This window comes from Octopus bimaculoides, chromosome 2, assembly GCF_046866305.1.
Source record: "Octopus bimaculoides isolate indiv1 chromosome 2, ASM4686630v1, whole genome shotgun sequence".
Classification (NCBI taxonomy): Eukaryota; Metazoa; Mollusca; class Cephalopoda; order Octopoda; family Octopodidae; genus Octopus; species Octopus bimaculoides.
The window spans coordinates 124298945-124323692 of NC_142929.1; the positions used below are offsets into that span (position 1 = coordinate 124298945).

At 35.9% G+C, this 24748-nt stretch overlaps 2 protein-coding genes and 2 non-coding genes across 5 annotated transcripts in view; 2 read left to right on the plus strand and 2 right to left on the minus strand.

Moving 5' to 3' along the window:
* Positions 1-2818, plus strand: part of LOC106882439 (DEP domain-containing protein 7) — a 32381-nt gene extending 29563 nt beyond the window's left edge. The window contains exon 7 of the mRNA XM_014933120.3: positions 1163-2818. Coding sequence (XP_014788606.1) covers positions 1163-1362 — 200 coding nt within the window. The 3' untranslated portion in view covers positions 1363-2818. The remainder of the gene's footprint in view (positions 1-1162) is intronic.
* A 2152-nt stretch (positions 2819-4970) lies between these two features.
* On the minus strand, positions 4971-16618 carry LOC106882440 (RIIa domain-containing protein 1). 2 transcript variants are annotated; one of them, XM_014933122.3, is made up of 5 exons: positions 16431-16618; positions 12717-12793; positions 11140-11186; positions 9874-9985; positions 4971-5088 (listed from the first exon to the last, which is right to left on the minus strand). In XM_014933122.3, the coding sequence occupies exons 1-4, from the start codon at positions 16548-16550 to the stop codon at positions 9888-9890; spliced, it is 342 nt and encodes a 113-aa protein (XP_014788608.1). In that variant the 5' UTR covers positions 16551-16618; the 3' UTR covers positions 4971-5088; positions 9874-9887. The 2 variants fall into 2 exon arrangements, with proteins under 2 accessions (XP_014788608.1, XP_014788607.1); XM_014933121.3 differs by lacking the exon at positions 4971-5088 and adding an exon at positions 7713-8326 and having other exon boundaries at positions 16431-16616.
* Positions 16619-16924: 306 nt separating this feature from the next.
* Positions 16925-17006, minus strand: Trnas-aga (transfer RNA serine (anticodon AGA)). Its single transcript has one exon. It is a non-coding gene; the product is annotated as a tRNA-Ser (tRNA).
* A 1610-nt stretch (positions 17007-18616) lies between these two features.
* Trnas-aga (transfer RNA serine (anticodon AGA)) lies at positions 18617-18698 on the plus strand. Its single transcript has one exon. It is a non-coding gene; the product is annotated as a tRNA-Ser (tRNA).
* The last annotated feature ends 6050 nt before the right edge of the window (positions 18699-24748 follow it).

Here is a 24748-nt window from a genome sequence, read left to right on the forward strand (position 1 = left end):
CATCAGTATGGTGAAAGTAGCTGAGTCAGAGTAGAGAAAGATAACTTGCAAGAAGCATCAGTTGCAGCAAACAAGAGGGATGCAGCATTTAATCCAGAAAAATAGCTTTAAAAAGATATAGTGAAGAAATGGTGATGCAAAAAGATATGGTGAAGCAAAGTTCATTGTAAAATGAGCTGTTGAAGTAGTTTATGTTCACAATTTCACAAGCAGAAGTTAAACTTGCAACTTCTGAAAATGCTTCTGATTTTGGAAACAAAGACTCTTGCTGTAAATATTCTCTGTTGTGTTTGTTAAAGTATCTTTGGAGTTTTCCAATGTAGTTGTCAAAAAACACTGTTGCAAACACAATTAAAAAGTGTGTATTATCAATAGTTGTCAGAATCTCCATGGCTCATCGTTGACATTAATACTAACGACTATGTAACATGCTCTGGAACTCCACATGTGCATTGAGGAATAGAACAGTTGTCTTCTGAATTAAATTGAGCTACATTTTCTAAATCTGATGGTGCACCACTGAAAAGTAGAGGGATAGTTTCATCCAATACCCCATCCCCACCACACCCCTTGGCAATGGCTCCAGCCTTTAAGAGTCAATAAAATAAGTGCCAGTCAGATAATGGGTTAATACTATTGACTGTTTTCAACCCTCTAAAATTTGAAACTTTGTGTCTGTTGGAAATCAGTCATAAATAAGGCAGACTGTCAGTCAAAATGCCTTACAATATTTAGTTACATTAAGGTATGAGCTGGCAGAATCGTTAACACACTGGGAAAAATGCTTAGCAATATTTTGTATTTATGTTTTGAGTTAAAATTCTTCCAAGGTCAGTTTTGCCTTTCATCCTTTTGGGATTGATAAGATAAGTACCAGTTGAGCACTGAGGATGATCTACTTGACTTACACTTCCCCTGAATTTGCTGGCCTTGTGCCAAAATTTGAAATCAGTATTTAGTTACATTGTGAGTTCAGATCCTGCGAGAGTCAACATATTTCATCCTTCAGGGTTTGATAAAGTAAATGTCAAGCATGAACTAGGATTCACTCAATTAACTATGTGCCACACCTACAAAGTTTTGGTCTTGTGTTAGTATTAGAAATTATCAACATCCATCATAATGATATCAGCTCTATATTTTGACTTGTTTTATTTTCCAGCTCCTCGCTTTAGCCGTCCAGTGTCTGTGGTGGAATATGAGCAAGTTGGCCAAGAATGCACCAACTCTAGTCTAGTTCTGATGATGAACAGTATCATTGACAACGTTCAGCTTTCACTAAAAGAAAAGAAATCTAAACTGAAACATTTCCAGAAACATCATCCTGAACTCTACAAAAAACATTTTGCTAATATGGTCTAACAATTGAGGAAATCCACATTTCTTTTATGAAATATTTTTTCCTACAAGACATTAAGTTCACATTGTAGCCAATGTTCTTGTGTATTCTTCTAGTCAACTTTGTAAGCTATTCAGTATTATGTTACTAAGGATTGATAAATTAAACTTGTTCTATAAGAGGCAAAAATGAATTTCATAGTACTATGATTTTCTTATTCAAGATCAGGATATTTTCTCTAATGTAATTTGTAGCATTGCTAACCTATGAAACTGATAACCATGGCAGATGTAGTGATGTTAGCAACACTGCTACTATGCCAATCAGATTAGCTCAGTAACATCATTGTTATTAGCAGTTTTGCCATCATGTCAATCAAGATTGCAATGTCTGCTTTGTCACCTTATGAAGTATAAAGTTAGCAATACCTCTATCATGTTGAGTAGATCATCTTAGTAACCTTGATGCTGTTAGCAACTTTGCCATCATGTTCATCAAGACTGGTGGTTGTGATGCTGTTAGCAGTACTGCTATTTTGCACATCAGATCACCATAGCAGCTGGGATTTGTTAAGCAATGTTTATGAAAATGATAATGATTATTGTGGTAAAATTCACTGATATTATAATAATGCCCTAGCATAAAATGAATTGAAATAAATGACTTTTTATTTAGGAGAACGTCTTTTTTTTTATCAGGAAGTGAATAAAGGTTTTTATCTCTCACCTGCTTTCTGTTGCATGCATGCCCAAAAATCTTTTGTAAAGCTTATCTTTTATAGATATAATGAAAAGGCAGCAGTGTAACAATAGTAATGTCCTTTTAGGGTCATTAAATACCAAACATGTACTGGCATCAATTCACCAAATTATATTCTTCCTTTATAAAATGTTGACTGTCAGTAATGAGAAATACTTATACTGTTGCATATACAAGCTAATATATGCAGTCTTCACACAGTATCTCATTCATATGTACATGGTCTAAGTTCTTCTTCATTCATGTGGTAGTAGATATGTGTATTTAGTCTTTCATTCGTGTTCTGTTTCAAGTTAATTCATGTAACAACTCTGTTAGTAACTATAGCAACTAATTCAGTCCTAAAATCTAAAATTACATTTTCTATCAAGGATTGACTTCCTTTTTATATTCACTCTGACATTGAACAAAAAACTTCATTTGTTTTTATGTTATAAATAAATTTATGAAATCTTAATATTTAATTATTTTGAGTCTTTTAATATAAGGCTAACAGCTATAGTTTATATCTGTTAATATATTCCATATTTCGGTGATTTTTTCTTTTTCTCATAGGGAGAGAGACTAAATTTCATATTTTGTCACATATTTACTGATATTTTCTTTGTCTAAAGAAGGTATCCTTCTTTATGCTCATCAGTATTTGCATTGTTTTATCTGTTTCAAACTTTTTCCTAGTTTGAAGAAGTTTGTTTCATATATAAAATTTCTTTTGAACTTCTTTGTGTTGGCCTCAATTTAACCTTAGCTCCTTCACAACCTGAACAGTTCTCAGAAACTTATTTACTAGCTGTCTCATTACTAACGTGATTATCAAGTGATATACTCTCTGCACAAAAAAAAATCTTTTACGTGTCTTATCAGTATAGTCAGGGCCAGTCTTGGGAAGTGTGGGGCCCAATTGGGTGAGGTAAGGGGGGGAATTTCCAAGGGTCCATCCTACCCCACTGCACTCGGATTTCCATGGAAAAAAAAAAATCATTTTCAGCATATTAGGACATGAGACTAGTTGATAGCACAAGAAAAAAAAATGAGGAAAAAAACATCTCCCACCAAAGCCAAGTTAAGTGTTAAAAAGTAAAATTCACCAAAAACTTTTACCATCAGTAAGCAAAACTACAACTAAACTATGCTTTTTGAAAATATTCTGGCAACAATTGGAAAGAAATTTAACAAGGTCCCAAAGAAACTTTTATCATGATGTTACGGTGAAAGAGATATACATAAAATGAAAATTAATGATTAGAATTTTTCAGAAGCTAGTTACCTTATAATTTTTTCAATAACCTCTGTTGTAGAAAACAGTCCTATTTCTTAGCTATATGTTTCTGGGTTTAGCACCACTGTGTGAGATCAAATGTCTCCTACTATAGCTGTTTTTGTGTGTTCTTGAATGGCTTACAAATATTTTCCATGCTGCATTCATTTTTATTTTATTTTTTGCTTTCTTTAATACACACACACACACACACACATTTACTCTTTTACTTGTTTCAGTCTTTTGACTGTGGCCATGCTGGAGCACCGCCTTTAGTTGAACAAATCGACCCCAGGACTTATTCTTTGGAAGCCTAATACTTATTCTATCGGTCTCTTTTTGCTGAACCGCTAAGTTATGGGGGACATAAACACACCAGCATCGGTTGTCAAGCGATGTTGGGGGGACAAACACAGACATACAAACACATACACACATACATATATATACATATATACGACGGGCTTCTTTCAGTTTCCGTCTACCAAATCCATTCACTTGGTCGGCCCGAGGCTATAGTAGAAGACACTTGCCCAAGATCCCACGCAGTGGGACTGAACCTGGGACCATGTGGTTGGTAAGCAAGCTACTTACCACACAGCCACCCCTACGCCTATATATATATATATATATATATATATATATATATATATATATATATATATATATATATATATATATATATATATATATATATATATATATATATATATATATATATATATATATATATATATATATATATATATAAAAATTAAAAAATACACATTATTGAAATACGTTTCCTCAAAATTAAACATCAGAGTATATTTATAGCAACTCACATACACACAGACTTACATACAATTGACCCTTACACTAAAAATACAAGCAATTTTGGTATTTTACATTACTAAAGTGCAGAAACTATGTTTTGTTATTTTTAAGCACATTTTTATGTAGATTTTTTAAAGCTTCTGGGTGACCACCTTCATGAAATGTCGCAGTATAGGATGTGGCCTCCTTCAGTATGGGGTCCAATTGGGAGCAATCAGTTCAATTGGCTAAAGGCTGGCCCTGGGTATAGTAACTAGATTTTCTCTCTATATTATACACAGTATTTCTCACTAATACTTCATTGATGTCATACTTATTTCTGAACTCCAAATAATTTTTTAAGATGTAATGGTAAAAAAAAAATTGGAGCTTTAATTCTACATCATTATTATCAATTTATTTTTCAGTATCCAAGTGTGTTTTGGTTTGACAGTTTTGTATTTGCCAGTCTAACCCCCAGAGTACTAATATAATATAAAGCAGTTGATGTTATAACATTGAAGTGCCCAAAACCTTAAACTCACAATGAATTGTGTGAATGCACAGAAAATTTTTAATATTTTAAGCCTTGTTTTTTATTTTGAAATAATCATGAATTATAAATATTTACATTTAGCTTTCAAATAATCTAAAAGAAAAAGGAAATCCCATTCATGTATAACTTTTAATAAAGGCATGGCTCTTTTAAATACTTGGCTGTTCCCTTCAAATCTGAGGTCCTGTGCTTATGTAAATTATCAAAATAGTCCAGTACATAAATGATTCATCATTTGAAGTAAAAACTTAATTCATACAAAACTTTACCAAATACGTTTTTCTTTCTAAATATATGAAAAATGCCAGGCAAAAATATTGTAGTGGCTGCATAGTTTAAGTTATTCTTTCTACATCACAAGGTTTCAGTCATTGCTTATTCCTGAATTAAAAAAAAAAAAATTTTTTATAGGATTAAATAAATCGTGCACCTTTCTTTAGATAGGTTTCTGTTATACAAATAGCAATTATCTTTCCTAGAACAAGATTTAATTCACTATGCCAAGCTAACAAAACTTTGAGTAAATTCCTCTACCTAACCATTTTACTTGCTTAGAGCTTGAAAAATTTTAACCCTTAAAAAGTTAACTATTTTTCCAGAGATTCAGTGCAGTAATAGTAATATGAAGCTTGCTCCCTATTAATTTTGACCGTTAGCATCTCCAGAAATCGGCATTTACTTTAACAGTTATAACTTCTAGAGATCAATTATAACCGTTCTCTTATATTCAATTAAGCTACAGTAACACCAGTTGTCTTACATAATCTCATATTACACAATTTAATTGACTTTCCATGACCAGATGCATCCATCAATGAATATTTTTCCCAGTTCGTGAAGTGTAGTGGAACCCAACTAATTTTTAATAGCACAGAATTGTTGAACTCCCCATTTAAAGGGTCATTAAATACCAAACATGTACTGGCATCAATTCACCAAATTATATTCTTCCTTTATAAAATGTTGACTGTCAGTAATGAGAAATACTTATACTGTTGCATATATTTAAAATTATCTTGGCCTTATTTACAGTGACAATATATGAACTGTTGGTGCCCCTTTTAGTTTTCTAATATCAACTTGTTTATCTGCTGCTTTCATATAACATGACAATTATATTCATTTTCATAACAAACATGGCTTAAAATATTATTTTAAATTTGTTTTGTGTTGATAGCTATATATTTGAGATTATCACATTATTTATTACCTAAATTGCATATGTCTTGCACGTGTCCTGATGGTATCTTTTTTTTTAATATATTACCAAACTGTTAAAATATAAACTATCAGTTTTGCCTTTTTTTTTTTTTTTTTTTTTTTACAATTATTGAAAACTTTTTTTGTTTTCTCAACTTTTTATTTACAACTTAATTTTTCTTTTTCAATATATGTTTTAAATAAATTATTTCTGCTATTTAATGAATAAAATATATTTGGAATTGCTATTTCTATATTGATTTCATCCAGATGGTTATGTTTCTAAAAGTTTAAGAGATATATTACACAATGTTTTGCTTAACATACAAAGATTGTTTCTCTTCCTGGGTCTACACTTTCCACAATTAGAGATAGGGAGTGGAAATGGGGAAAATGGCTGTGTGCCAGCTAAGAGATTAGAATATGATAAAGGGACAGAAATAGTTGTCTTACTTGGCTACCCCAGTAAGACATGGGAGAGAGTGGGGGAGAAATCAGTGTGGTTCCATTGTATTATTCAGTACATAATAAAAACAAACACCTAATGAGTGAACTATATGCACTATGCCAGCATCCTTATCACCCTCATTCAACATCTGTTTTCCATGCTGACATGGGTTGGATGGTTTGACCAGAGCTGGAAAGTTGTCTGTTTTGACACGGTTTCTATGGTTGGATGCCCTTCTTAATGCCAACCACTCTAGGGTGTATACTGGGTGCTTTTTACATGGTACTGGCAGGGTTGCCAAGTAACTTGCAAAACAAAGGCCTTTTAGTGGAGATAAGGCGTGGAAACAAGGGAAATGGCTATGTGCCAGGTGAGAGATTAGAATATGTGAGAGGGACAGAGATAGTTGTCTTACTACAGAGGAGATACTTGGCTACCCAAGTAGGACAAGGAAGATGAGGAAATTATGGAAAAAGATAGATGGAGCTGGAGATGTATTGGGTTCTACTCAGCGAACAGTAGGGAGGGGTATTAGTACAATGGGGATAGAGGGGGGGATGTTTCATGAGTGAGGGGGATATGAGGAGGAAGACATGCCTGTAGTGAGGGGGAAATGGAGAGGCTGGGAGGAGGGTAAGGAAATGTGAGGACATGGTGAGAGTGGAGGGGCCTGCAGGTGTTGGGAAGATAGTTTTGAAAGAGAGGCCAGATATTGGAGTGGGAGGCATGACCATAAAGGACATGCATGCACGTGTTGATGGTCATGATTCCATTTAGCTTCTCGAGTACAACAAATCACCAGAAGTCTCGGTCACTTGTCATCTCTGTGAGGCCCAACATCCAAAGGTCATTTCTCACCACTCGATCCCACATTTTTCTGGATCTACCCCTTCCACAATAAGAGATTGACATCTATTTATGCAGCTCTCCTCATCCATATGCATCATGACGGTACCAGCACAGAAAGGTTACAGGTCTACTGATGATAATCATAGCAGCAAAAGCTTGTCTAAACTCTCCTGTACTCCCTAGAAAATTGAAAAAATATTAGTCATAGACTATTTTTCTTATTTCTTCCATTTTGTAGACTGTGACCATGCTGGAGCACTACCTTAAATAACTTAGTTGAACAAATCTGGACTTTATTCTATCAGTCTCTTTTACTGAACCACTAAGTTACAAGGAGATAAAAATTAAACCCTTTGATTGTATTTCCATAATACATTTACCCCCTCTCTGCTTAACATGGTTATGTCTTGGTAATGATACTAATTATAGCTAGTTTTGATCTCATGAATATACCATCATATTTTGGTACCTTTACTTCATTATTTTCAAAAATAAAAGAATATGAATCAAAAATGTTATAATCTTTATTATGCAATTATGACAGAAATGATTAAATAAGTTATAACAATACATAATACTTTAGACACAATATATTTCACTGACTAGTTCTACAAACCTTTCAACAAGAATTATCTCATACAAGGAACCAGATAAGCCAATTAGTTGTTGGGGCTTCTTTTTCCATTTCATTGTCAGTCAGAGGTTTGTTAATCACTGATCAACAATTACTTTTTATATTTGAAATGAATATGAAGTAAAAAAGATTGATCATAGTTCTTAATTTCAACTTCCCAGCTATTTAAAAATGAGAATAGCATATAAGATCAATCTCTACTAATTTTGAACAATGTTGTATCTTGCTTTTAATTATATTTTCTTTTCTTCCTTCTCTAACAATGAATAGGAAGAAAAATTACTCGAATAATCATTTAGACAAATTAGCAAGCACATTACTTCTGTTTTGGTGAGCAGAAGTAATGATGTTCTAGTGTCTTTTCTACTTTCTAACATTTTAATGATGTTATTTTCAGCAATGCTTATCAGCAGTCTGGGGTAAAAGTTGTCAGTGATTGATTTCAGAAAGGGATGAGTGACATTTAGGTGGTTAATACAACTTGAGATCTGAATGATAAAAAGAAACAAAAGCATAAATAAAATTATTGAGAAACAAAGAAAGTTGGTAGTCAGCATCTGGAGAACATTAGTAAAATAGTTAAAGTAATAATAGTTCTAATAAAAACTTGATAGGATGTGATTTATAGATAACTAGCAGCTAAACCCGGTTTTACCCGGTCTGTTTGGATGATGTGGCTGTGATTGTTTTCGGTTATGAACTATGGAATAAGTTATTGTTATACGCTTACAGAAAAACAATTTATATTATAGAAATTGATACATACCTGTTGAAGATTAAAATGTATGTAAGAGCTATTGTTTTCGACGCGTGTATAATCATAGAGAAACTGAAAGACATGAAATGTCCGTTTGTGTGTGTATTTTTGGTGGAATTTTTGCATTTAGCAGGAGTTGGTTTGTGTTTTATATCTCTCGATCAATAGCCGGACAAGTGAAAAGGAAAGGTGATCTTTTGAAGTGGGCATCGAATGAAGAGACATGGACAACTTCTTTTAAAATTGTGGTGAGAGGGGAGAATTGATGTGCGTGCGTATGTCTGTGTGTGTGTATGCTTGATGGGGTGTGCACGACAGAGAGAGTAATGTTGATGGTGTATGTGTATATGAGAGAGAGAGATAAATGAAATTTATCATTCAGTTTATTTATTTATTATGTATATATGTATGAATGGCTTCAGTGACACACACTCACATACACGCACGCACGCACACAGGTTGTTTTAATCGATTTTCTCTGTAAGTATGGGGCTAGGAAAAAAATAGAAAGCGCATTCCAATTTATGCATCCATCTCCACATGTGTGCCATTTTTCATACGAATTTACCCAGCCGTTTGGCCGTGAATCTCAAGACAAAAAAGAATACAACGGTCGGCCAACTTCAATTTATATTATAGATTATCATCATTAATTTATGTCTGCTTTCCATGCTGGCATGGGATGGACAATTTAATAGAAGCTGGCCAGTTAGAAGAGTATGCCAAGGAGTCTATCTGCTTTGGCATAGTTTCTACAGTTGGATGCCTTTCCTAATACCAACCATTTCACAGAGTGTAATGGGTGCAAGACAAGACCCCTCAACTGAGAGAGATGTAGTATTGATGGGGATGGGGCTTAGTACCAGGTGATGATAGCTATTACAAAATACAAAGTGTGCTTTGTATTTTATTTCATTTCACTCATAGATGAAGCCATAGAATTAAGACAATCACAAATATGAGACTTTGCAGGTATGGAAGCAACTATAATGATGCTGTCTTGAGATTTATGAGAGAAATGTTAATTTCATGTTAGTCAAGAACTGAATAATTCTGCAAGTTTATATTCTAGATATATATTCCAAATTCTCAGCAAGACTAACAGCAGTTTTTTGAGTTCTACATCTATTCTTCAGACTCTGTTTATTTCTGCCATTCTTGGCAGGAAATCATAGCTCACACATGCACAACCTAGTAACATATGAAGAAGTTGTTCCAAAATCTTTGCTTCAAAAATTTGAATACAGTTCAAGGTCAAGATCTCAAAATTATAATTACCATCATAGTGTGGACTAAAAATTCTTCAATAACAGATTTTCTTTCATCTTTGCCTGTCTCTGCTGAAGTTCCTCACTAATGTTACGTCTAAGGTTAGGATTGGTAAAATGCTCTACAACATGAAAAGAAAAATCAAATATATTTTACAATTTAGCAGAAATATGCATTTTAAAGAAATTCTTTCCCCACTTATTTTCTTAAATGTTTTACACCAATTCTCCATAACTGCAAGAAGAGGACATTTTGACAACTATGAATATTTTCATAATATGGAGTGTACTGTTGGTCTTTCTGACAGTTACCCACCAAACTGTAAAGGAGTAAGTGTTTATTATTGGCTAGATGTATAGAGGCAAGCAAAATAATGTCTTGCCAAACACAACACAAGGGCTGCATGAAGACCGAAACTTTACGTGATAATTTACCAAATACTAACTTTGAAACCCTCATGTTTTAATCTCTTCTCAATATTTAATACAAAAGGTGGTGGGCTGGCAGAAACATTAGCACGCCAGGTAAAATGCTTAGCGGTATTTTGTCTGTCTTTACATTCTGAGTTCAAATTCCACCAAGGTCGACTTTGCTTCTCATCCTTTCGGAGTCGATAAATTAAGTACCAGTTACATACTGGAGTCGATCTAATCAGCTGGCCCCCTCCACAATAATTTCGGGCCTTTTCCCTAGAGTAGAAAAGAATATTTAATATTACTAAAGGAGCAAGCTGGCAGAATTGTTAGCACACCTGGAAAAATGCTTAGCCACATTTCGTCTGTCTCTACATTCTAAGTTCAAATTCCGCTGAGGTTGACTTTGCCTTTCATCCTATGAAATTCAATAAAATAAGTACTAGTTGACCCCTGGGGTTGATCTAATCAACTTATTCCCTCCCCTGAACTTGCTGACCTTATGCCAAAATTTGAAACTGATATTTGATACAGCCAAGCTAAGTTTTACGTTAATTCCAGCTGGTTAATAATGAACAGTATAAGCTATCCATAAGCGAATAATAAACTAAACATTTTGAAGTTAGTTAATTAAGATTTAGCAATAATGAACTAAGACTACGTCACTGACACTATTCTTAGACCTTTTTCCTTTACATCTTTTAACTGTAAGAAAAGTAATAATAACTCTTAAGCAAACCAGAGGTTCAAAAGTGGCTAGAGCAACAATTACAACTTTGTAGTTGGTAGTCCAGCATCTTTGCAAGACAGCCTTGATATTTACTTCAATAAAAAAAAAATTTTTTTAAAGAATCCGATTTACCTGCAGCAAATTCATGAATATTATCTGGTTGTTTCATTAGAATTTCACTGTAAAAGATAAAATTAATCATTGAAATATGATGAGTCAAACAAACAATGGTTCATGTATTCACACCTAATATGAAATCATTGTAAGGACCAAAAGACAACTATCTTCAACATTAAAATACTTGCGAGGACTAAGCTTCATTTCACAAAACTAACACTAAAGAGGTGTAAAAGTGAATTTTTAATTACAATTTTATCAGGTTTACACCAAAATATTCCTTATGTATCAGTTAATTACACTGTAATCATTATAATTACAGATTTTTACACTGTTCAGCACAAAACTGGTGGTTTCTTAAATGGGGCATAAAATCTGAAATTTTTTAAAGCAATAAGAAAAGAAAATTGTAACAAATATTTTAAAGGAATTACAATAATATTGCTGTCAATTTCTGGAGAGATTTAGTTTTTATCAATTACTCTAAAGCCTAAGATAAGTATTTCAACACACTCAAAGTTAAAGTGCTGGTCTGACACCCACATGATCATTAATTCAAACTTGTCTAAAACACCCTTGTCTAAAATAACCATTGTGTTGTGCCACTGAGCAACGATCTAACTGGCTGACAAATGTTTCACACATACTTCAGTACTGAATCAGCATTGTCATCATTTTAATGTCCCCTTTTCCATGCTCACACAGGTTGGATGGAATTTTACTGATGTAGAGATTCTACAACTGGATGCCCTTCTTGTTGCCAACTCTCACCTGTTTCAAAGGAGGGTAATATTTCTCCATGACTAAGCATGGGAGATTGGGAATGAAAGACACTACTTGCATGATAGTAGCAGACACATATAGACAATGGGCTTCTTTCAGTATTTGTCTATCAAATCCATTCACAAGGCTTTGATCGAGCCAGAACAAAGTGAAAGATACTTGCCCAAGGTGTCACGAAATGGGATTGAACCGAGAACCATATGGTTCAGAAGCAAATTTCTTACCACACAGGTATGTCTGCATTATATCATACAAAATACAAGTTCTCCAGCAAATCATCTTCATATAATGTATTAATACAGCAATACAGTAAAAAATAAATATTTCAATAAACTGAATATTACACTAAACTGAATAAGTTTATCTATGACCTTCTACAGTTACATAAGACCAGAAAGTAGATACAACAATGTGGTGAAGAATCATATGACAAAGGGTTAACACCGAAGAACGAGAGTGTTATTTCTCCAATATATTGTAGTGAATAAAAAACCCTGATCCTAATATCATATCTGCAGTGCAAAAGTAACGTATTAGGCATTAAAGTTATTAATATTTTCAAGAAATGAGCTCTGAAGTTTTGGGCTAGGATCTCCCTTATAATGTGTTTGTATGATATTAATTTGAAGGACATTACAAATAACAGTAGGAGTTACAGCTGTTTGTACTAAGGAATAAGTTCTTACTAAATACAATTCAGGCATCTGAAACCCCTACCAAAAAAAGACAAGTTTACTATTCAGTTACTTCTAGTCTGAACATTCAGACAAAATTACAGAAACTAGTTCAGTCTGTAGCTATGTGCATACCTTAAAAACCCAGCTAGCATGCATTCTACTTCAGGGTGCTCATTCAAGTACTTCTCATTTTCAATTCGGATATGGATCTAAATATCAAAATCAGAAATAAAGAAAAAAATTGATAGAAATAATCTTTCTTTATAACACAATCATTATGAGAATACATAATTCATTTAACCAGTTATCATTCAAGATTGGCAGGGAGGGGAATATAACAGTGTAATACTTAAACAATATTAAATTCTAACATTAGCATGAGATATCAAATTTTGGGAGCAAGAAACAATAGATTAATTCAGCCCAAATGCATTGTAGTTTATAATATAAATCCAGTGATGAACTGTAACAATCAGATAGTAGATTTGATGTGAGTGGAACTGGGTAAGGTGAAGTTGAAGTAGGAGTATAAATCAATGAATTTATAAAAGACAGAGGTTAGATAAGTTGAGCTGGGCAATAAAAACAGAGATGCCAAAGAAGTTAGAGGAATAAAGCAGATTATCATCATCATCACTTAATGTGTTTTCCATGCTGGCAGAGGTTGGATAGCTTGACAGGAACTGCTAAGGCCAGGGGCTACATTAGGTTCCATAATCTGTTTTTGGCTTGGTTTCTATGGCTGGATGCCCTTCCTAATGCCAACCACTCTACAAAGTGTACTGGGTGCTTTTTATGTGGCACAATCATAGGTGCTTTTTGTATAACACCAGCATCAGTGCTTTTTATGTGGCACCTTGGTTTTAGGATCTCAGTTTTGTTGTGGTGGATGGGTCTTCTCAAGTGATGCATGTGAATTCTTGGTTAGAGTGGAAGGATTTATTAAATACAAGGGAAGGAGATAAGTTGTTCATGCATAAGAAAAGTGGTACTGAAACAGTGTTTGATATAATGGCCATACAGCTTTGGGGTGGAGCCAGTGAAAAAAAAAGAACCTAACAAGAAGTAGTACACATAATTTGTAGGTGGTATGCTTACATTGAGTTGACAAGTCTAACATGTTACACACTTTAACACAACCACTTGCTCTTTAAGTGCCTTTCACAGAATTCACTCTGTTTTGTACATTTGCATGTATTACTCAAAAGATGTTTAGTTTGGGTATCGATTGTATCAATTTCACCAGTCTGGAGGACCCACAAAGGTCATGAGCACTTTCTCCACTGTCTAATCTACTAAAGTGGAGGCGCAATGGCCCAGTGATCAGGGTAGCGGACTCGCGGTCATAGGATCGCGATTTCAATTCCCAGACCGGGTGTTGTGAGTGTTTATTGAGCAAAAACACCTAAAGCTCCACGAGGCTCCAGCAGGGGATAGTGGCGAACCCTGCTGTACTCTTTCACCACAACTTTCTCTCGCTCTTACTTCCTGTTTCTGTTGTACCTGTAATTCAAAGGGTCAGCTTTGTCACACTGTGTCACGCTGAATATCCCCGAGAACTACATTAAGGGTACACATGTCTGTGGAGTGCTCAGCCACTTGCACGTTAATTTCACGAGCAGGCTGTTCCGTTGATCGGATCAACTGGAACCCTCGACGTCGTAAGCAACGGAGTGCCAACAATCTACTAAAAGTTTGTATGCATGTGCGTGTGTGTATGTGTGTGTGTGTGTTTCATGAAGAAGTTGCACAGGGGATGGTAAAGGAACATATGGAATAACAAGAAAAACATACAATGTTAGTGACCAAATAGCATCACAATATTACAGGAAATTATTTGTGACCAAAGAATAGCACAAAAGGATGTGACCAAATACTGCAACGTATTTGATATGTTGTGTTACATATTCTACCAATTGCCACCCTGTAATACTTCAAAAATACTAATATTTATCACTGAAATAATGTTTTATTAATGAAGTAACCTTTCATAAAAGTCAAACAAAAACCAAAATATATAATCATGAATGTCATTAAATTTTCCAAAGAAACAAACAATATGTATATTTAAAGGTGTTTTATAAGAATAAAATATGTAATTATATCAAATATTACATTTAACAAGGATAGTATTGCATGGTCCAATGCAGAGGTAACAAAAGAATCAGGTATATAACTCTTAAAATGACCTGAGCAAGTATCATTGTGCATAACCCAAGCTTTTTCTTAACACTTCCCCAAGTCTCTGCTGTGTTTGCATACAGAATAATGCAAACTTAATAGAAGGAACTGGAGGAAAGTACAAGACAAAATTTCAAGGCACGATAGTACCTTAATCAATGTTTTTTTTTTTTTGAGACTTACAGACAGATTTTTTTATTTTGTCACCTATATAACAATTTGGAGATGTCACTACTATATTGGATCTGTAATGACCCTCATACAATTAAGTAAGATTTTAATTGTTCATTGTCTTTTAGACTAATAACTCTCAGCCATGCTCTGGCTATATAAATGGAACTTCAAAGCTCTCTCGTTTGCCCTTATCAACTCAGTCAGAGCAACAAATTCATAAAAGACAGCCATTTCCATTTTTGTTTCAACTAGTCTTAAAAAGACAAGTTTCAATTTTAATATTGCATGTAGCAGTAAATGATTGTCACTACAAGCAGTGTCATTCATTTCCAATATACTGCAAGAATATGTATGGACATATGAAAATATGACCTTGCTTACAAATAGATGAGAGTTGGCGACAGAAATGCATCTGGCCATAGAAAATCTGCTTCAAATAAACTTCGTCTGACCCATAAAAGCATAGAAAAGTGAACGATAAAATGAAAATGAAATTAATGAAATGACCCAAGAATTGAACTGAAGCCTACTAGTTAAACTAGTACACTTAACACTTGATGCTTATATTCACTACCTCATTGATTACACTAGCTGCTAGTAGGCGAGAGTTCAATCCTTAGCTTGGTTAAATAATATATACTCTGGTTCAGGCGGAATGAGTAGAAGAACATCACAGAATAGACAACGGAATGAGAACAGTCACCTGTCAATGGGTTTAATAAAGAGTACGGTTTGAAATTCCGAGAACGTTACCGAATACGAGAGGCAGGACAGGGCATATAACGACCGAAATGTGACTGTAACAACCAAGTTGAGGACACTAGTCCAAATTTATCAGTGTATAATAATAGTACCCTTGATATATATTTTACACAATTACATATTTTATACTTAAAAAAATATTTAAGAGCCGTATCTATAACAATATTATTTGCTTCTTTTGAAATTTTAATGATCTATGTTTGTACAATATACAGTTATTTTCACTTCTGCTTGTATATGCTTTTGAGTTTACGGTCGTAACATGAGGTAAATCGCTTCTTGATACACTGTTCCTGTAACAGCTGTACAAAGGACATAAACAGAATTTGTAAAAAATTATGTTTTGAATGTGCTTTTCCTTTATTATTATTTATTATTTTTTTGTAGGAAATTGATCTGTATTACACCCACACAAATATATGCATACATATAACACACACACACAAAGCCTGTGCTAGAGGGGAGGAGAGAAAATGAAATTGTATGACATTTACGCTTTCTAAAAGAAAACTGGATTCGTTAAAAAAGAATATCTACTAAAAAGAAGAAAAAGAAATAAAAGTTATGTTTATGGTCATTCATCACAGATACACACAAACGTATTTTCATAAGAAGACTGAAAGAAAATATTTAATTATTTGATCATTCATAAACAAAATTAGTTTTGCTTCAGATGAAATTTTCATTTCTTTTTAACCGTTAAATTCTTTTTAATGTTTATATAATTACCTTTAATTGGTTTAATTTCTCTTGATCGCCATCACTAAGAGCTCCCAAATCTTCGTCAGTTTTTAAGTCGTAGTCTTCCATCCCGTGGGGTGGATCATGTTTTGGTTTAGCTGCAGCCATTGTGTCAGTTGTTATTTACCTTGACAATATGACGTCACGTCATCAAGTCAAACACTTTAGAGACACCGTTTAGTATTGGCATTTATTTGAAACTTTAAACTTTATTGAATTGAATCTTTTAAAAAGATGAATTTAAAATCTAATTTTTCTTTAGTAAGACTACTTACAGCTGACTCTTTCAATTTACTTCTTTCATCTACAGTTAAAAATATATGACAGATCTATAGATGTTGGATTTTTATTTCCGTTATATTCTCAAAATATTTTCGACAAACTGGTATACCAGTTAAATCTTATTAATCATGGTCGTTTTAATATTTACAAAATTACTATGAAAATAAGCATATTAAAAAAAGTTGCACCAAAAGTTTACACGTCGCCGATAGGATTCGAACCTATGCGGGGAGACCCCAATGGATTTCTAGTCCATCGCCTTAACCACTCGGCCACGACGACTTCAGGGAAAGCATGCCTTCAATAATCGTGTAATGCTTTAGATATTTCTATTAATGGTTATTGTCTATATACATGTGCATATATATATATATATATATATATATATATATATATATATATATATATATATATATATATATATATATATATATATATATATATATATATATATATATATATATATATATATATATATATATATATATATATATATATACACACACACACGTGCGTATAGTGTGATGAGTGCTGCCACGCGAAACTCTCAACCCCTGAGTCACTCTGAAACTTCTGCCGATCATTGATAAAAAAAAACGCATAATATACTCATGATTTGAGTTCTATTTTCCTTTTTGCATCGCCAAACCTATATATATGGTCGCACTAGCATGTTCTGTGTCTGTACGCTACGGTACGAAAAATGTAATCAACAACGATATAATTTCTTCATCTGATATCGCGACACGATATCAATAAATAATCTTGTGAGACACATTAATTATAAATTTAAGTTGATGTGCCACTAACAGTTCTCAGACTGTCAGTATCTTCAGATTTTAATATTAATTTATAAAGGGCTTCTAAAAATAAAAAATAAAATTTTTAACTTCTAGTTCTAGGCATACCTACACAAGTGTGTCCCATCGACTTTGTTTCCTCATAACTTTCAGAAAAATGAGTATTTTTTCATGAAATTTTCTACAAATTCTTTTCAGATGGTGTACGTTACTATTGTATCAGAATTTATAGGGAAAAAAACTGGTATGCGTCACGCATACATACAGATATACATCATTTTTTTAAAATTCCAAGTTTCATTTTACAAAAATTTATGAGTAAGGCATCAAATGTGTAGGTATACCAACTTCTAAAGCTTCGACTGCCACAGATTAAGAAAGTTCGTGGTGGTCGTATATTTATTCCTCAAACAAGAAATGAGATTGCGTAACTTTCAACAATGTAACTTGTATCTTGTGTGCAACCAGTTGTATGTAGATACTGAGATGCGGGTTCAGTTTGCAAAGAAATTACTTACAATTTATAGTAAGAGAACTCGAATCATTTTTTTTTTTATCCCCAATGATAATGAGAGTGTTAACATTTTCAATTTTCTTACTTTTGTAAATAAAAATATAAGAGCAAATAATATCAAAGAATTTCTGGTGGAATTCTACTTTACGCACAGCATATAACTCTTTTATTTCTTTTGGAAATCCCAGCAATAGACCATTAAATGAGTTTTTGCATCGTCGTATGATTTCTCGTTTGTAGAACGCAAATTCACAAAAATTTTCTGAAAATTTCAAAAAATATTAGAAAAACATGAAGGGTTATTTGCTGTGCGTAAAACAGAATTCCATCAAATTTCGTTAATTAAATCATTGTCGTTAGTCAAGTGATTCATATTTTGTAAAAGTACTTCCATTCTTTCTCACAGTAAACATCACAACTGTTCTACCAAATCTGCAGTGAGTTTGTAGACCAAAGATTTCAATATAAAATCATGTGATGGAATGAGCATAAAAATACAAAATTCAAGTGATAGAACGAATATAAAAGTAAAAACAACTCTAAAATTAGATGTTTAACATTTGGATGATATGTAAGGTGTCGTCGTGGCCGAGTGGTTAAGGCGATGGACTAGAAATCCATTGGGGTCTCCCCGCATAGGTTCGAATCCTATCGGCGACGTTGATGTTTTGATCTTGAAATTTATTTTATGTTAAAGTAATTTAGAGTTGCGTCTTCATCTCAGAATGTATTGTAGTCAAAGGCATCGTGAGATTTCTTTAGTACACCGATATGACTTCCACAATTATGCTAAATTTCTTCTTGTAAGTTAAAGGCATTTAATTTCATCTGGAATTTTTCTATATGCATTATAACTTTAACTTTGACATCTAATAATTACAAAATAACAAGCTAATTTGTAAGATTTCCTAACGTGATCAAATCCAGCTTTTGTTGGCCTTTGTGAATCACACACACACATATGACGTTCATACTTCATGTCTAAAGATAACCAGATTAGCAGCTTTGTGAATCCTGAGGCAGCAATATTTTAGACCAATATTTCTAAACGCTTAATTTCATTTTTCTTTTTCTTTTTCTTCCTAATAATCTGATGACGATAAAACTGTTATTTATAGTTAACTTGACAGGAAACATTTCTTTTGTGTTTGTTTCTTTGTTTCTGTATTTTCTATTTTGATTATACTTTTGTTTTATCTGTCACTCAGCGTCGCCTTACTGGCACGTGAAAAAACATTCAAGCAAGGTTGTTGCCAGTGCCGCTGGACTGGCTCCTGTGCAGGTGGCACGTAAAAAACACCATTTTGAGCGTAACTGTTGCCAGTACCGCCTGACTGACCCTCGTGTCGGTGGCACGTAAAAGCACCCACTACACTCTCAGAGTGGTTGGCGTTAGGAAGGGCATCCAGCTGTAGAAACTCTGCCAGATCAGATTGGAGCCTGGTGCAGCCAGTTCGCCAGTCCTCAGTCAAATCATCCAACCCATGGTAACATGGAAAGCAGACGTTAAACGATGATGATGATAACTACTATATCTATGAGTTTAGTTTTGTCTGCAAATTGCTGAAACTTGTTTAGCCACGAATCGGGGCAAGGGATAATGGTCAGGCAGTAGGTGATTACAGATACAATAAACACCTGCACCACCTCCACCGTTCCTTTCAAGGACAGAGCCCTTCCAGACTAAGTCCGTACTAGAGCTTCTACCTTGTCAGCCACCTCGTTCCAATTCTTTTCCATCCGGGAGTCCGGTCCAAACCAAACATCAAGTAACTTAACAGGACCATCTGTCCAGTGACCGACAACACTGGACGATATCGACTAGCTCTTCCAGGTGCCGAGGCGCAAGCCAATGGACTTGTCCTTGTTAACTTTTGCCCCTGCCACCGCCTCGTATCCTTTGATAGCGTCCTCTACACAAGGTAGCTGCACGCATTAGCAGAGACCGACTTACCGCATCTGATTTCATTAGGGCTGCCTCCCAACTTCTCCAGCTTCTGTAGAAATGGCTCAAGAGCCAACACATACAGAAGTGGAGACAGGGGAAACCCTTGACAAACTGAGCACTTGATCGAAAACAGCTCCAACAGGTAACTGTTTATCTGGACGGTGGATTTAATGCCGCTATACATGGCGGAGATCCACCAACGGAAGTCCGGGCCCAGCCCAGCCAGTTCGATGACCGCCGCCAGGTACTGGTGGTCTACCTGTAAGAACGACCGTGCAAACTAAAAGGAGAAATGGTGCCGAATGGAAAACGGGCTCCTTTTTAATAACGGGTCACACGGTCGCCACAAAAATATAAGGTGATAAATATATGTTATAATTCTATAACACAGAGAACTTAGAAATGCCAGGACGGACAAGATAGGACTCAACCGATAATGATGTATAACAGTAGAATTTATTGGAGCATTAAATCGTATGTCTGTGTGTGTGTGAATGCGACATAATAAAACACAATATAAGACTGGCCGTCATGTAAACAAAAGAGTGTGTGCGAGTAATACATGTATGTGAATACGAGAGATACATAGTATTGAATAGAGTCAGTAACACGTATAAGGAACTATACCAGTTCTTAATTAGAGTACACAGAGGTAAGTGTCTGTATATAAGAAGTTAAAGCGTTAGGGCAGAGCGATCACTCGTCGTGATGTTAGGGCTTCTATGCCGTGCCGGGTTCTTGAATACAGATGTTCTTCGCAGGTGTCGGATTCTGGCTGTTGGTATCGTGGTGAGCAAATCACACAAACAGGGCTGAAAAGCTGCGGTTAGCGGTTGGTAGCTTGTGTACGTGTAGAAGTCATGTTGACGCTGGCGGCAATGCTGGTAGTCGTAGAGTCGTGTTGCTGCTGGCGACGTCGGGGGCGATGCTTGTAGTTTGTAGTTGAACGATGGTGTTGTTGATGTCGTCGCTGGAAACTAGCTGGTTGGTTGGTGCTGTGTTACGCGTGTGTGGTCAGCGGCCAGATCTAGGAGATCTGAACCGCGACGAATTGGCGGGTATAATTTAGGCTATTTATAGCTGAAGGTAGGCTCCAGAGAAGCATTAGAAGAACTCTCTCACGTGACCTTATTAGGGGCTGAGGTTGGTCGATTTGCGTCCTGGCGGCAAATGGAGTGGAGACAATTGCCGCTTCAAATAATAGTCAGTCAGGTGATGACACAGCAAGCTGCTCTCTGCTACGCCCGCACTTGTTAATATTTATAGTGAGAGAAGTGTTCACTACATACCCTATCAAATGCTTTACTTTAGTCTAAATGGACCATGGCTCCACCTTTGCCGGTTAATTTACCCACCCTGTCTAAGGTGTAGTGGATAAGGTGAAGATCGACCTGCTTGGGATGGCACATGTCTGTGCCCTCCCTACAAGTTTCTCCACGACACGCGTCAACCTTTTGGCTACCACCTTGGCCATAATCTTTAACTCTACATTAAGTAGAGTTATCGGCCTGTAATTACTAATATTATCCCCTTTGCTCGGATCCTTCTAGATCAGCGTCACTACTCCCCGACTCACAGAGCTGGGAATCCTCCCATTCTGTTGCCAGTTTGTGTAGACACTAGCCAGCAGGTCCCTAAACAAGTCCGACATACTATGATAAAACTCATATGATAAAACTTGGCGCACTTGGTCAACCCCACTTTTACCTCCGCAGGAGTGATCGGTCCTTCACAGCATTCTACCCCCCATGCCGAGAGTTGTGGTCCACTGGCTAGAAAGCCCTTTAAGGGCTCCACACACTCAAGCGTTCCGCTCTCCCCAAACAACTGGGCGAAATGCTGGTGAGAGGCCTTTTGCATCATTTCCTGTTCATCAGTTAGAGACTTTAAAGAGGCTTTTTGCCCTTCTGACTTTCCACACAACCTGCCCATCCGACAATGTTAACACCTTCTCGCCCCATTGCACGTAACTTAACTCTAACTCTGCTGCCTTCGTGTTTGGTTTTGAGGTGACAGTACAAGGCCATTTTCGCCGTCTGCACTCTAGAAACTAAGCCAGAATCCATGGCCTCGCCTAAATTCTTAACTAATTCCCCTTCTGTTCTAGATCTATCTAAACTTAGCTGATTGCTAAATCTAATAGACTCTAAATGAATGGCTCTCTTGAGGGCATACCACCATCTATTATTAACGATGACGCCACATAGTGCCCTCTGTACTAACTCCTTAATCCAGGCACGGAAGTCTTTACAAGTCAAAATAGACTTGTTCATCTTCCAGTACCTGGGTCCCTGTCAATGACATTTATCTACACGTACCTCACACGTCACAAATTTGTGGTCCGTGTAAGGTGTAATAAAAAAATTCATGGACAGCTAAAAGTATCCCTATCTCTTTCCCTAACAAATACTCTATTTATATAAGATCTACATAAGCTGTCATTATTACTCCACAGCCACTGTGAAAGGCTCGGCTCATCCAATCTGTAACGGTCTACTAGATTATAGCTCTCAAGTAGACCGTTGAGGCCAGGATTTCCTTTCCCATCAGTCGAACCAACACTGTCCACTCGTGCATCGAGGATAGTTTAAAGTCTCCTAACAGAACTACTATTTTTGACGTCACTAGAATGTGCTCCAGGTCTCACAAAAGCCAGACTGCCCACGCTCGTTAGGAGCATAGACAGCTACCAACCTGAAAGACTGTTTACTCACATGGGTTACATCCAGGACGACCGGCCAACTTTCTGGATCCAGAAAGACAGTACTTTCCTATAAGTCCAAGTTCTTCCTGAATAAGGCCACCACGCCCCCTCCTCCTTGTCAGCTAGGAGCAATAAATTTCTCATAGCCATTCAAGAGAGGCAAGAACGCTTGTGGTCCACTCATCTTGGACTCAGTTACAATGTACACATCTATATCATGTGACCTGACGTCGTCCAGGAAACAAGTTTGTTTCCATTTCGACCCCAGACCATGCACATTTGTGCACCCTGACTTAATCGACATGGTAAAAAAAAAAAATTAAAGGGGTACTTACAGTTTAAGTTAGGGGAAGGGGCTGCACAAGTTTGCCTCCCTCCCCATCTTTCTCTTTGCTGGGTGTAGCTGCTGGGCTTTCTCTGTATGGCGGCTGGGCTTTCTCTATGTGTGGCAGCTGGGCTTACAATTAGCTTCCCCTCCGCCACCTCAGAGCTGACGTCTCTTACATCCTCCGGATATCGAGACTTCAGCTCCGAAAAAAGTTTCTCGCTCATTTTTGCAAATCTTGTCCTTTGGTGCGTCTTTACATTATTTATTTACTTTCGCTGTGTGATGGTGTTTGACCATTGTTGACAACGGTACGTTGTTTTCTTTGTACATTACAATTTTTTTTTGTATTTTAGGGAGGGGCTTGGCAAATGGCTTTACCATGGGATTGGATTGGGAAGTTTGTTTTTGTGCGTTTGCTGTCGTTGTTTGTTTTGTTGATTTTTTGTTTGGGGAGGGGAGTCGGGAACGTGTGTCTTTTTTTCTTTTGTAGGTGACTGTAGTGAATTCCATGTCCTCGCTATTGTTGTTCGTGCCTGCCTTGGTTTCTGTTTCAACTTTCTTCTTCTTTGGGTTTCCTTCCCTATCATTATCTTCCATGCTCTTGTTATTCGTAGCTTTTGGAGGAGAGGCCTCACCATCTTTTTTTTTTAATTTGGTACATTTGGAACGAGTGTGGCCCTTCTCTCCACATTTAAAGCACCTGGGCCTACATCTTTCCACAGCTACCCGCATGGATAGTACCTCCCCTACAAACACCCTATTGGGTAAATTTTTGAGAGTCTCGTTTGTTGCTTGGACGACCATTTCTAACGATTGTCCTCGCCAGTTCACCGCTTCTTTCTTTTTCATTTGTAGGATTGTAATTTCCTCCTCCACATCATATACTATCACAGCCGATACCCACATTACTTCATACCCCACAGGGATGTCGTGTACTGTCACCTTAGCAGTCCTGCGGTCCAAGTAAGTGGGCAGCAGCATTATTTCACCGTTCCTCAGCGTTTGAGTGGACACCTCCTTGGCTACGCTAGCTAACTCAAAATGGGCCTCATTTGTGACACCTCTTGCTCCTCTGCTAACGTAGCATACTTTGTTCCACACTGGTGCCATACACTTCTCCACCGCTTCATTCTTTGCCTCCATTATCCGTTTTTCTTTTAGTAAACTTTATACACCACTCTTTTTGCCTTAATGGCTTGTACTGTCTCAGTGGGCAGCAACAATTTCGTATCCGCTCCACTCTTCTTAATTAAATGTTTAAACTTGAACAACTGCTCCATGGTCACTTCTAGTTCTGTAATGTTGCCACCCACTGCAGCTGAAAAACTTTGTTTTGCCTTAGTGTCCTGTTGGTTCACGTTTGAAATTCCTTTTCCCATCTCGGGGAAGTCTTTTTTTTTTATATGAAAAGTCAAAATCCATCACAATAATTTTTTTTCAAATACTTGACATGAATTCCAAGAAACAAAATTTTCAGTAAAAATAACCCGTAAAGGGTAAAAAAAAAATAACAGTTCACAATTTTTCAATAAAAATTGACAGAAATTTTCTGCCTTCTTGGGCGAAAATCAGGTTTATGTGTTTGATTGTCAGCTGGTCTGAATGACACTGTACTTGAAAGTCCTTTACTGGTGGTCCTACAGGTAAATCTTCCCCGTTTCTCGTTGTGGGTTAGGTTTCCTCTTCCATTGTTTTGTGCTTCTTCAATTCCACTATCGTCGTTGATTTCC